Below are 14,696 nucleotides of genomic sequence, written 5' to 3' on the forward strand. Positions count from 1 at the left end.
TTGTATTAGGTGAATTAAAAATACTATTTCTTTTGTCATTTTTACAGTGCAAATATTTGTAATAAAAATAATATAAAGTGAGTACTGTACACTTTGTATTCTGTGTTGTAATTTAAATCAATATATTTGAAAACGTAGAAAAAATATTTAATAAATTTCAATTGGTATTCTATTGTTTAACAGTGCGATTAAAACTGTGATTAATCGCAATTAATTTTTTTGAGTTAATCTGGTGAGTTAACTGCAATTAATAGACAGCGTAGTAGGAATAAATTTAGAGAGTTAAATAGCGAGGTCCCCCAAGGGTCTGTATGGAGACCTGTCCTGTTCAACATATTCATAAATGATCTGTAAAAGGGGATGAACATGGGAAACTGTGAAGGCCTAAAGTGTAACTGGGTTTCAAAAAGAATTAGATAAGTTCATGGAGGATAGATCCATCAGTGGCTATTAGCCAATATGTTAAGAGACACAACCGTATTCTCCAGGTGTCCCTAAGGCTTCAACTGCCAGAAGCTGGGACAGGATGACAGGGGATGGATCACTCAAAATTACCCTGTTCTGTTCATACCCTCTGAAGTATCTGGCACTGGTCACTGTTAGAGACGGAATACTGAGTTAGATGGACCATTGGTCTGACCTAGCATGGCTGTTCTTATGTACTTAATATATTATTTTCTATGAGTTTTCAATGAAAAATTACCATTAGAGTGTGTTTTAACCCCAAAAATTGACTTTGTGGGGTTATATACTTATTGACTCTCAGTGATTTCAAACCAAAGTTGCTCAGTTTATAAGTACCGTAAAGCTGTTTGTTTGTTTTTTCTCCTAATTGTCAGTCCTACAAATTCAGCATCAAATCTAAAAGTCAAAGCTGGCTTGCACATAGTCAACCATAAAGGCTTTGCAACTGGAAGTTATTTAACAATTTTCTTGACCTATTACCTGGGAATAGAATAGTTCTGCAAGTCTAACAGGAGTAAAAAGTAATAAAAACTGATTTTAGTTCACAAAGGAAGCAGATCTGACTCTGAATTACACAAGAACAGGTCTATTTAATAAAAAGAGCCCATTTTTAAAAGAAAATGTTTAGAATAGAAGTACAATTTAAAATCTTTGTGTTCTGCTTTTCAGACGCATATAATTCTGTGCTGGTAACTAATTTACTATTGCTGAGGTGTGGTCCTATTTGTCCTTTTTGTTGACAGCATGCAAGACAACAGTTTAGAATCTTCCACTTCAATATCTCAACTTCTGAGAGAGAGTTATTTAGCTGAAACCAGACATCAAGGGAACAGTGAAAGAAGTAGATCAGAAGCATCTCCACACACTTTCCATTATGGCAGTACTTCTGGGGCTTCAGAGGAAGTAGATGGCCAAGATGACCTTCCAGATCTCTCTGCCTTTTTGAGCCAAGAAGAATTAGATGAAAGTGTAAATCTGGCAAGACAAGCAATTGATCAAGATCCACTTGAAAAACAGGATGAGCAACAGACACATGTACATTATAGCTCTGATCAAGTGAAAAACTGTGGAAAAACAGTTTCAAACAAACAAGTGCCCCAGTCCACAGTTTTGCCAACTTCAGACAATGGTCTCCACTCAAACTTTTGCCTGGATCATGTCACAGAAACAAAAGGTTTCAAAGAGAGCACTCAGGATCTAAAGAAACAACAGTTTGGTTCTGAAGCAGAATCCAAAAAGGAATTCCTAAACAAGGCAGCAGATTTTATTGAGGAGCTTTCTTCACTTTTCAAAGCACATAATTCTAAAAGAATAAGACCTAAAACGTGCAAAAACTACAGGAGCAAACTTGAATCTAAAAATAAGGCTGCTCAAGAAGGTAGCCCTAGTTTCCCAAAGCTGTCAGAAAAGAGAGAACGACCTTCTATTCCAGTACCTCAAGACTTGGATAATAAAGCAGAGCATATACTTGAAAAAACAAATGATCAACAGGAGGAAAACTTGGAAGCTATAAATCAAATAGAAAGTACAGATTTAAGAACAGAGGCAGCACCCACATCTTTATATTTTGAGGAGCCCATCGGACAGCCACCACGCTTTACACAAAAACTGAAAAGCAGAGAAGTTCCTGAAGGAACCAAAGTGCAGTTGGACTGCATTGTGGTAGGAATTCCAGCACCTGAAGTCAGGTAAACATATTCAACTTTTGCCATTTTGCATTTCTGTAATGGCAGGTGGATGTGTTACACCTCTAAGATGGTTTTGTGTATATGTTTTAAAAGTTTGTAGCAGAAATTCTTTGATCTTGGTTATTAACATTAATTAGGAAAAACAATTGCTTTCTTTAAATCATCCAGAGGGTTGTTGCTGTTTAAACTTAAGACATTTAGGGGGCATGCTTTTTCTCTGAATTGTAGAGGAGATACCTGTTAAGAGCTACACTTCTGTAATTAGAAAATGTGTTATCTCCTTTCTGAGAAAGATTTGTTCTTTTTATGGGAACTGAGTGATTAATCAAAGTGAACCAGGTGAAAATAGCTATGTGCATGATTCTTGTTGCTATAGTTTGAATGCATTTGGGTTGAGTAAGTACAGGATTGTATGACCAAGAGATTTTCACTAATAAATGCATAATATAAATGATGAGAGATTAAAAATCCCCTCTTCAGTTATTACACTCGGAGCCAGGAATTCCTTAATTCTAATACAGGGTCTGACAAGGATTCCCTCTGTAGCCTTGGGAAAGTCACGTAACCTTAGAGTCTTCAGCTGTGAAATGCTTTAACTAATGACTGTTTGTTACCCATGTGGTTGAACAGCTAAACCATGTGGTATAGTTTCTGCCTACATCTCAGGGGAATGTCAAGGATTAATTAGGTAATATTTGTAAAGACCTTTGGTGATGAAAGGCACTATAAAAGTGCTAAACATTATATGCCAGGGACACAGATTGGGAAATAGTTTATTAAAATTTTCACTTTTACCTTCAAATTCTCAGATTTTATTAGTGTTTCTCAACCTAAACTTGTTTAAAGATAGCCCATAGACTAAATGTTCTCAGTCACCTGGGTGCAACCCCAGTGACTGCAATGAGGATGCATCACAGTGACTGAAAGGAGAATTCAACCTATCCTCTAACGAAAAGTCATGCTATTTACTTTTATTTCCCAATTAATATTGACAGTATCTTAAATAGCCCAATAGCTCAGACAGTCATCTACTATTTTCTTCATAGTTTAGAAGTCCCTTTTAAAATATATTGCAGGGTCTTTCTTGCATCTTCAGAGTCGCCATTCCCAACTAGGTTTATCATTTCTCTCACAAGAATAACAGGCTTCAGCATCAAGTGAAAGACATACCGAGATTTTTGTAGTAAAAAATCTTTGTCTTCCACTCTCCCAGCCTTTTTCCCCAAGAATTGCTACTTCTCAGAAAGAAGCAGTCACGGCAGCACATTCCTGTAATAAGGACAAAGGAATGAGCATCTACAAACAAATCCTTTGGTTTTGGCCACGTTTCAGCTATGAGAAATCCTTCCAAGAAGACAAGAAGTGGGATAGGATACAGAGGGATCTAGACAAATTGGAGGATTGGGCCAAAAGAAATCTGATGAGGTTCAATAAGGATAAGTGCAGGATCCTGCACTTAGGACGGAAGAACCCAATGCACAGCTACAGACTAGGGACCGAATGGCTAGGCAGCAGTTCTGCGGAAAAGGACCTAGGGGTGACAGTGGACAAGAAGCTGGATATGAGTCAGCAGGGTGCCCTTGTTGCCAAGAAGGCCAATGGCATTTTGGGATGTATAAGTAGGGGCATAGCGAGCAGATCGAGAGACGTGATCATCGCCCTCTATTCAACATTGGTGAGGCCTCATCTGGAGTACTGTGTCCAGTTTTGGGCCCCACACTACAAGAAGGATGTGGATAAATTGGAAAGAGTCCAGCGAAGGGCAACAAAAATGATTAGGGGTCTGGAACACATGACTTATGAGGAGAGGCTGAGGGAACTGGGATTGTTTAGTCTGCAGAAGAGAAGAATGAGGGGGGATTTGATAGCTTCTTTCAACTACCTGAGAGGTGGTTCCAGAGAGGATGGTTCTAGACTATTCTCAGTGGTAGAAGAGGACAGGACAAGGAGTAATGGTCTCAAGTTGCAGTGGGGGAGGTTTAGGTTGGATATTAGGAAAAACTTTTTCACTAGGAGGGTGGTGAAACACTGGAATGCGTTACCTAGGGAGGTGGTAGAATCTCCTTCCTTAGAAGTTTTTAAGGAAGTTTTAAGGTCAGGCTTGACAAAGCCCTGGCTGGGATGATATTATTGGGGATTGGTCCTGCTTTTGAGCAGGGGGTTGGACTGGATGACCTCCTGAGGTCCCTTCCAACCCTGATATTCTATGATTCTATGATTCTAAGTCCCAAAATGTATGGGGCTCCATTCTTATCTGACACTGCCAGATCATTTTTATTCTTGGTGAGCCTAGCTTCTGAACCCCCAACCAGGTCACAACCCATGGTGCCACAAAGAATTTCTTGCTAAGTTTCTCAATAGCAATAATGTGCCCTTCCTCCACAGGAACTGATTGTTATTAATAGAGGAGGTAGGGGTATATTATTTCTAGGCTGAAATCAAAGGGAAGCATCTTAATGGGTAGCAATGTGCATTCCAGTATGTTTCCTGCCCAAACTCACTGCTCTGATTAACAGTTTCCTCTGAGCCTTTCTTTGTACTCCTCTTGTTCAGCCTCCATCATCACAAATGCCAAATTGAATTCAGCTCTTTGTTTGGTAGAAGAGAAAGAGGATGAAAGAAGATAGTAGTGTAAGGGAGTTGATTTTCCTGAAGAGACTAGAGGGGAAACATTGCCAAGTCCTAGATATAAATTCCCTACTTTGAAGAAATCTCTAACTTCTCAGATTCCAAAGACTCCGGGGCTGACTTGTCCAGGCACTTTGCCTTCAAGGATCTTTCCTATAATACATTTTAAAAAATTCCACAAGACCCACACTGACTCACACTGGGAGCCAGACAAGTGGGTCCTATGAGATGTAACTTTGTGAGAATGAGTGAGAGCATTATGTGGTATTTTGTGCTGCTTGATTGCATCGGTCTATATTATACATTTCCATATACAATGATCCTGACTCACTCATAGTCATTAGTTCCAGGAAAAATAAAATCCGAAAATAATTTACTTGTGGACCAACTTCCAATGAGCTATGGGGACTTGAGCATACAACTCACTAAAAATATTGGGTATCTTTGGCCTGGTGTATAGAGCTGTCAATGACAGTAAAGAAGGTATCTTGTTGCCTGTAGATGCTGAAATGTGTTGACCATGGATTAGAAAAAGTATTGGAGATCAGTCTACTTTGAGGGTAGCACTTTTTAAGAAGGTGTGTGGTTGGTTAATGTAATGGCTGAGAAGTTATGCAAGGAGGAGACAGCTATATTCTAATAGCCAAGAAAGACAGATACAAAAAAGTCAGCAGCCTCTGGAAAGCAGGAATTTATCACCAGTTCATGAAGCAGAACTTAATGTGGGGTTCATGGAATGCTTGTCCCTTCCCCTAACCTTGCAGAAGCCCCTCTCTGAATGCTCAATTGCTTTAATAGTCTGTGGTTAGAGAAGGGCAATGGCTTCTCTCCAAATCATAATTCACCCCCCTCCCCCCCACCACTACTAGGCCTGTAGGACATTCTGGCACAAGTTAATACGAGAGTGTGTCAGTAGTAACTCGTGGAAGGTAGCCTGAGGAATGAGGGCATGGATTGTCATGTTGGATGTGACAGCATGGCTTCTGATGGAGTATTTGAGTGGCAGAAAGGTAATTTGTTTCTATGGTACAACCTGGATCTTAAAAATATACCCCTACAAAGACTATTTCAAAAACTGTGTAGAAGAGATGGTTCAAACTACAACCTCTAGTCTGAGGTTTGGATACAAGCTATTGCCTGGAACCTATAATTCCTAAATCCAAATACCAAATTTGAATGAATTTGAATTGAAGGAAGTTTTGATTTGGACTTTGAAACTCCAGGTTTAGAAGTGCTTAGTTCCATCATGTTGGTTTGATCTATTAGAGTTATTCTGACCTCATTTACACTGGTGTAAATCTGAATAACTCCACTGATGTCAAAAAAGAATGATTGTCAACACAAAATGTTGTTTAAACAGGTTCCTTTTTTGATTCATAAACCTGTGTTAAGATAGTATTAAGAAAGAATAGAAACTAACTTTATCATTTGACATTCGGTTCACATTGCTGGTATCAGCCATCTTGACAGAATGTACTGGCCTTCTGCACACAAAGTGGTGGAATAGATGACCTAGAGAAGAATGCCTAAAAGGAACACAGTATCATGGGTTGTCTGCAGCTACAATTTTGATTTATGTTTTTGCTGGGCTTCAAAGCAAATGGTAGTGATCCTTCTTTTTCCAAGAGTGCATTTACTTTTTGTAGCCACTATCTGAGGTAAATGTCAATTAACTTTTAGCAGATATTGGGATTGCAATGTGGGTTTTGTTATTACTGATTTACTTTTCACATGTTAGCTTGTCATTACTGCTGCTGAACAAGCACTTTTCTAAACAAGTAATTTAAATCCAAAATGTTATCATGATTTCAGTGCTTCTAAATCAATGAGTTTCAGTACTGCAGAGAGATGGGTGCAAAGAATTTCCATCAGAGACAGATGGATTAATAGGAATAACTGCCACCAAATGGTCAATAGTAGCAAGAAATCAGACAGTCTAGTTCTTCTGACTCAATGGCAAGATGGAAGAAGTCAGAGGTTTGAGATAAAATATCCTGATTATCATATTAGAGGCTGGAGTCTTGAACTGAACCTCTCATCCCTGAGACTGCCTGAATGATTTGAGGGGTGGGGACTGGAAGTTTCCTAAGGGATCTGATTGGAAATAGTAATGTAGGGAGGGGACACTGTCTACTCTATGACCACTAGACCTGATTGAACTATTCATTATGCATATGATTCAATGTTAATTTAGCCACTTATTTGCCTAATGAATTATTCATACAGTGATGATTTTCTTTAAATATATTTCTCATTTGTAAATTTTTGCTGAATAATTAGAAAAATAACTTTCAGACTATAAGAGACAAGATGAGTGAAACAGACAAGCTTTCAGACCTGAAGAAGAGCTCTGTGTCTCTTGTCTCTCTCACCAACAGAAGTCCATCCAAAAAGAGATATTACCTCACTCACCTTATCTCTCTAATATCCTGGGACCAACACAGCAATAACACTCCAAACTTTCAGACTGAGTTGTTCATAAACTGTTCACTTTGACTATTCATTGTTTCCATTGTGTGATGGAACAGCTAAGATACATGATATAATTTCTGCTTTGATTGGCTGACGAAAACTCTTTTTAAAGGATGAATAATGAATAGTAAATAACATACTTCAGTATGAATTTTCAGACAAATAATCATTTGTGCTAAAATTTGCCAAACTTTAGGATTCACAGATATTTTCACAAATGCCCAGCAGTTGTCTGAACACCTATTCATAATAAATAATACAACTTCACGAACCGTAGCAAACCAAACTTGGCATTTTTGTTTGCAAAAGTGTCCATTAATTTTTAGAAAACTATTTGACCAGCTCTGGTGAGAACACTTAAAGCATGTTATTATAGCAACAATGAGGTATCAGGGAGACAACTTTGACCCCAGAAAATGTATACAAATAAAATATGAGTTATTTGATGGCAACAGAATTCATTTGTAAATTTCCCTCTAAACCCAAACACAAAATTCCCTTATTTAGCTCAGCTTTTATATCTCCAGAACCATCTGAGACATCAATAAAAATCATTCTTTTAAAATTACATTTGTACAGCAGTATTCAGTATCCACTTGTTGTGTCTATAGTGTTCTCTGAAATACTGCTATTTGAAATGGGAATATGGCAAAGAGCATTACAGAACTCCCAGTGTGCTGTAGTAAGGGCCATACAACCAGTTAGTATGCAACAAGGTCGTGCACTGTAGATTCACATCCTGGCTTGCTGTACGCTAACTCATTGTGTAGACAGGCTCCTTGTCTCAGGTGTGAGTCGCTTTGGAACATATCTCTCTTATTTTTTAATGGTATTGATATACTGCCATGTATTTGTACCTGATTTGACAGTGCCACACTGTATGTGGTTAATTCCATGTGCAGTGACTTGTTCATGTGCTTGTGGTTATAAGTTTCAGTTACTATATGTGGAAATAGAGTGCAATGTGATGAAAACCTAGGCTTTGCTGCAGTGTCATTTCTCCTTTCCATTTTCAAGTTTTACACTTGTATAACATGAAACTGTTTCAGAATAGCAGCCATGTTAGTCTGTATTCGCAAAAAGAAAAGGAGTACTTGTGGCACCTTAGAAACTAACAAATTTATTTGAGCACAAGCTTTCATGAACTACAGCTCATTGTTTCAGAGTAACAGCCGTGTGCCACAAGTACTCCAGCTCACTGTTTGTTTACTTCAAGAAAAAGGGTTAATAATCCAGTTACTCCCTGTAAATGATCAAGTTTCTTTACACTCTGTTTGTTCAGCACTTGACTTACTGTTTGTAAAAGTGGCATTGTAAGAATATTTTGTACTTGTTATAAGGAAGGACTTAACTGATATTTTTAACATAAGAACATAAGAATGGCCATATTGGCTCAGACCAGTATCCTGTCTACCGACAGCGGCCAACACCAGGTGCCCCAGAGGGAGCAAACCTAACAGGCAAGGATCAAGTGATCTCTTTCCTGCCATCCACCTCCACCCTCTGACAAACAGAGGCCAGGGACACCATTCCTTATCCATCCTGACAAATAGCCATTAATGGACTTGACCTCCATGAATTTATCCAGCTCTCTTTCAAACCCTGTTATAATCCTAGCCTTCACAACCTCCTCAGGCAAGGAATTCCACACGTTGACTGTGCGCTGTGTGAAGAAGAACTTCCTTTTATTTGTTTTAAATCTGCTGCCCATTAATTTCATTTGGTGGCCCCCAGTTCTTATATTATGGGAACAAGTAACTAAGGTTTCCTTATTCACTTTCTCCACACCACTCATGATTTTATATACCTCTATCATATCCCCGCTTAGTCTCCTCTTTTCCAAGCTGAAAATCCTAACCTCTTTAATCTCTCCTCATATGGGACCCGTTCCAAACCCCTAATCATTTTAGTTGCCCTTCTCTGAACCTTTTCTAATGCCAGTATATCTTTTTTGAGATGAGGAGACCACATCTGTACGCAGTATTCAAGATGTGGGCATACCATGGATTTGTATACTTTGTATATAGATACACTTATATATAAAAATATATATATGTGTATTTATAGATACACACGTTATATATAGATACACTTACATAGATAAGTTGTATATAGATACATTTTGTATCTATATTTTAATGTTGCATTTATAATATTGTAATTTTTCTTTCTAAATGAGAACTCTTACACTTAGTGGATGTAACATAGAGACTTGCAAAATTAAATTATTTACTGTATTTTAATGCTAATTATGTAACTGTAATTACTAAAAATTACAAACTACAGAACTAGCCAAACCAATCCCACTCAGTGTCTTCTGCAGGAGTTCTCTCTGAAACTTGGACAACAGCCATCCAGGGACAGGAAAGCCATTTTTAAGGTGTAACACAGAGCCCCTTTGTGGATCATCATCCATAAGGAATGAACCCAAGACCTCAGGATATAAAAGTATGAGCCTCTACTTCCTGAGCTAAAAGATCCTGCTCTGTCAACCAAGGCTGCAGGAGACCTATCAACCTATACCTGTAGCCCAGCAACCACCATTAGAGGGGGACCAAGCACCACATTGAATGGGTGGAGGTCAGATGATGTTACAGAGATAAGAAGTTTAGATACTAGGTGAAATACAAAAAGAGCAGAAGTCCATGATTGGAATTTGGATATGTCTGACATTCATAAGTCAAATTGAAAAATAAAACACTATGGAACGAATACAATGGCAATGTAAATAGTAGTGTAAATCATGTTGGGTGGAACTGGGCCAGAAAACAGGTGTAAATGGTGAAGTAGTGTAATCTACCAATTGGGCAAGTATTTGTGGGTAATCAGTGAGGGACAGAAAGAGGGGTGGCACAAGAAGCTGATTTAAAATAGTGGTAAGTGAGCCTCTGAAGATTTGATTGTTTTGATTTGGATACTTATCCGGACCCATCCAAACCATTGAGGCAACCAGGGCTTAATGTAAAGATGGTTGTGTGTAAAATGTAGTGTAAATAAGCCCACAGGTGGCAAATGAGGCAATGCCAAATGCCTCAGGAAGATTTAAGAAATTAAGCACATCACTAGGTGAAGTTGGTTAAGCTTATCTACAAAGACATTTCAATGTATCCAAACTTTATCCCTTTTATTTTATATCAGTTTTATGCAATGCCATAAAAAAAGGAAAAATCAAAGAATGACAACACAAAATCTGGGTATACTGACCCCAAAACTGAGTTCACAGCTAGAGAGAAACACTTAGCTTATTATTATTTAACATTTATGTTGAGGTAGCACCTAGAGGCCACCGAAGATCCAGCTTCATTGTACAAGGCATTGCATGAACACATAGAAAACAACTGCCTTGCTCCAAAGCATGTATAGTTTAAAAAGTTAATTTGAATTACAATTTAACCCCTGCCCCCAAAAAACTCTGAAACAGTGAGTCACATTTACTTTAGCTACAAGTCAGATATACAATAGGTATTTGGGGTGAGGACCATTAAATTATTTTCATGGAGCTAAAGATTGTGAGGACTTCTCTCCATGCTTCCTTCTGCATCTCTCTTTTTTTTTTAATTACTAAAGTAGTAGGTATAACATACATCCTTCATATTGGTGGCAGATGGCCCCTCCTTATCCGCTCAGGCTAAGAGAGGTCTAAATTTTTTCCAAACTGTTTGGCTCCTCTCTGATAAGTTAATTTTACTTATGAATCACATTGCATGATTTGGCACACACAACCATTCTGTAAGTGTCATGAGGATTTGAAGTGCTATAAACAGGCTGCATGTCATGAAATTTCTATGAGAGCACTCTCTAACATACACACAGATAGCTAAAAAAGGTTCATTTGAGCACTGCTTTGTTTAAGAAAATAGATCTGTGACTGATTAATTTGTAGTTAAATTTAAAAGTCATATAATCTCCATTAAGTTGAAAAATATTTCTGAGTTTAATAAAAACTCATTTATTGGTTTTTATCTCTTTAAGCCATGGGGCCAAACTTGTCTTTGATATAACTCCATTCAAGTCAGTGGAGTTATGCCAGAGATGAATTTGGCCATAAGTGTTTGATGCTGGTCGGGCTTCATGTGAATCTGATTTGTGTAGTGGAACTATCACCACAATTTGTGGCAGGAATAAAATGTCAGTGACAGAGAGTATTGATACTTTAGTCACGCCACGTATCTCAGTGTCAGTACTCCTTTTATAACTAACATTTCATTGCTGCCATGGACAGTATTTCAATGGTAAGAATAAAATGTTCATTAATAAGGATTATATCACAATCTGACATTTTATATGATGGATGAAAAATCCTACTAAAACATTTCCTAAAATGTTATTTTACAATTTGTGGTAGTGAGGAGAGGACTATTGGTGTAAAAACATACCTTTTATTTATAAAAATTACAAGGGCATATTGTACTCTTGATCTCTTTGGGTTTTGTTTCTGTAATCTCAAAATAATTAGTGTACGAACTTTAAGTAAGATGGAAGTAGTGATTAAAAATATACTTCTTGGGAAAACTGAGCCTATGTCTGAAACATAAGTTGAAGTTTACTTTACTAACTTATGCTGCTCATTTTGAAGGGATGAGAGAAATAGTAACTGCAGAGGAAAGAACAGCAGTTACTGAGTTATACATTGTCATCTGTAGTGCTCTGTAACAGAAGACTGCATTCATGCAAGTTAATAGGAAGAAATGGTTAACATGAAAATACACTTGACAAACAATGGAATGAAAAATAGATTCCGACCTACCCCAATAGAATTTTATTCAAAAAGTTGATCAGAAGGAACACATATAGCCTTTCCATTTTAGTGTTTCTTGCTTTGTCTGTGCTTTGTCATACACAAACACACACACAGAGCAAAGAACCATATAATCTTACTGTAGCCAGTAGAATAGCTCTAGTACTAGGCTGCCCAATCAGTCCTTTAAAAGAGAGGCTTCTTTTGAAGCGTCTTTATTTTCAGTCCCCTGCCTTTGTCTTTTTATACTAATTTTGAAGATTTGTCTCTTTGGCCATTTTGGAAATTTTCTATAGTCCGTTTGGCTTTTTAAGGAATGTGTGACTGTCTCTGCTCCTTTTATAATAACGATTGCAGATAATGGTATTTTGTAAACTTCTGACTGAGCTCCTCACTACTGAATTTGGCTTCCAATAACAGAGTTTTTAAGAAGTGTTTTGAAACGTATTTAACAAGGTCCATGAAGCTTAGAGGCAGCATCAGTGGTTGCTATGAAGTACAGTATATTGGATCACAGCTCTGTCCTGGTCAAATTGCTAACTGAAAAAACATGCCAGGGCATCTAATTATGCCCACCCAAGAGTTGAAGACCTAGAAAATGAGCAAAGCAGGACTGGAAGGGATACAGGAATGTGATCCAAGTCTTCCCTAGATGATGACCAATTAAGAGATCAGGGTTGTGAGCATAAAATGTTGCCATTTTCTCAATGGCAAAATTTCACAAAAACAATGTGAATATATTTCACATAAGCAAATCTGTATTTCATCTGTGAAAAATTTAGGAAGTGAAAATTGAGTATATGTCAAAGTTCTCTCTATTCTCAGTCTGTTGTAATAAAATTATGTTACAGGGCTCTTTTCTTTATATATGCTTACATATTTGTCAGTTGTAATTGGTGGTTTTAAATTTGTAAGTACTTATTCATTAAATCAGTTTATAGTGCTTGTTACAGTAGAGGCTAGTAATTTGTGAAAGTGGATAGGTAAAACTGACACTTAAAGGCACAGAACTGATACATACAGTCATTCAGCCTTGAAATCCTACTCTGCGGTTATAAAGGAGTGTCTTTCTAACAGGATACCAGTGTGGTAGGCAACTGAGTTCACTCTGCAAGGCAGAAACTCCCCTGAAGAATAGATAGAGTTTATAAGTTCCAGGACTGAACACTCAAAGTCAATTAATTGGACAGGTATAGCTCATACTATGTCTTATTCAAAATAATAGGGTGTCATAAATATAAAGGGAAGGGTAAACCCCTTTGAAATCCCTCCTGGCCAGGGGAAAGCTCCTCTCACCTGTAAAGGGTTAAGAAGCTAAAGGTAACCTCGCTGGCACCTGACCAAAATGACCAATGAGGAGACAAGGTACTTTCAAAAGCTGGGAGGAGGGAGAGAAACAAAGGGTTTGTGTGTCTGTCTGTAGTCGTCTTGGCCGGGGACAGAACAGGAATGGAGTCTTAGAACTTTTAGTAAGTAATCTAGCTAGGTATGTGTTAGATTATGATTTCTTTAAATGGCTGAGAAAAGAATTGTGCTGAATAGAATAACTATTTCTGTCTGTGTATCTTTTTTGTAACTTAAGGTTTTGCCTAGAGGGGTTCTCTATGTTTTTTAATCTAATTACCCTGTAAGATATCTACCATCCTGATTTTACAGGGGGGATTTCTTTATTTCTATTTACTTCTATTTTTTATTAAAAGTCTTCTTGTAAAACACTGAATGCTTTTTCATTGTTCTCAGATCCAAGGGTTTGGGTTTGTGGTCACCTATGCAAATTGGTGAGGCTTTTTATCCAACATTTCCCAGGAAAGGGGGGGTGCAAGTGTTGGGAGGATTGTTCATTGTTCTTAAGATCCAAGGGTCTGGGTCTGTAGTCACCTAGGCAAATTGGTGAGGCTTTTTACCAAACCTTGTCCAGGAAGTGGGGTGCAAGGTTTTGGGAAGTATTTTGGGGGGAAGGACGCGTCCAAACAGCTCTTCCCCAGTAACCAGTATTAGTTTGGTGGTGGTAGCGGCCATTCCAAGGATAACGGGTGTAATATTTTGTACCTTGGGGAAGTTTTGACCTAAGCTGGTAAAGATAAGCTTAGGAGGTTTTTCATGCAGGTCCCCACATCTGTACCCTAGAGTTCAGATGGGTGGAGGCACCGTGACATGTCACGGTTCCTCCCCCACTCTGAACTCGAGGGTACAGATGTGGGGACCTGCATGAAAAACCTCCTAAGCTTATCTTTACCAGCTTAGGTCAAAACTTCCCCAAGGTACAAAATATTACACCCGTTATCCTTGGAATGGCCGCTACCACCACCAAACTAATACTGGTTACTGGGGAAGAGCTGTTTGGACGCGTCCTTCCCCCCAAAATACTTCCCAAAACCTTGCACCCCACTTCCTGGACAAGGTTTGGTAAAAAGCCTCACCAATTTGCCTAGGTGACTACAGACCCAGATCCTTGGATCTTAAGAACAATGAACAATCCTCCCAACACTTGCACCCCCCCTTTCCTGGGAAATGTTGGATAAAAAGCCTCACCAATTTGCATAGGTGACCACAAACCCAAACCCTTGGATCTGAGAACAATGAAAAAGCATTCAGTGTTTTACAAGAAGACTTTTAATAAAAAATAGAAGTAAATAGAAATAAAGAAATCCCCCCTGTAAAATCAGGATGGTAGATATCTTACAGGGTAATTAGATTAAAAAACA

The 14,696-nt window shown here is 38.1% G+C and overlaps 1 protein-coding gene across 1 annotated transcript in view; it reads left to right on the forward strand.

Moving 5' to 3' along the window:
• Positions 1-1,209: 1,209 nt before the first annotated feature.
• MYPN (myopalladin) overlaps positions 1,210-14,696 on the forward strand; it is a gene marked incomplete at both ends in the record, with an annotated part of 94,521 nt that continues 81,034 nt past the window's right edge. Inside the window, one exon of the mRNA XM_084634827.1 lies at positions 1,210-2,153. Within this exon, the coding sequence (XP_084490953.1) occupies positions 1,210-2,153 (944 nt within the window). The remainder of the gene's footprint in view (positions 2,154-14,696) is intronic.

This window comes from Lepidochelys olivacea (genome assembly GCF_965140295.1).
Source record: "Lepidochelys olivacea isolate rLepOli2 genome assembly, chromosome: 7".
NCBI classification, from domain to species: domain Eukaryota; kingdom Metazoa; phylum Chordata; order Testudines; family Cheloniidae; genus Lepidochelys; species Lepidochelys olivacea.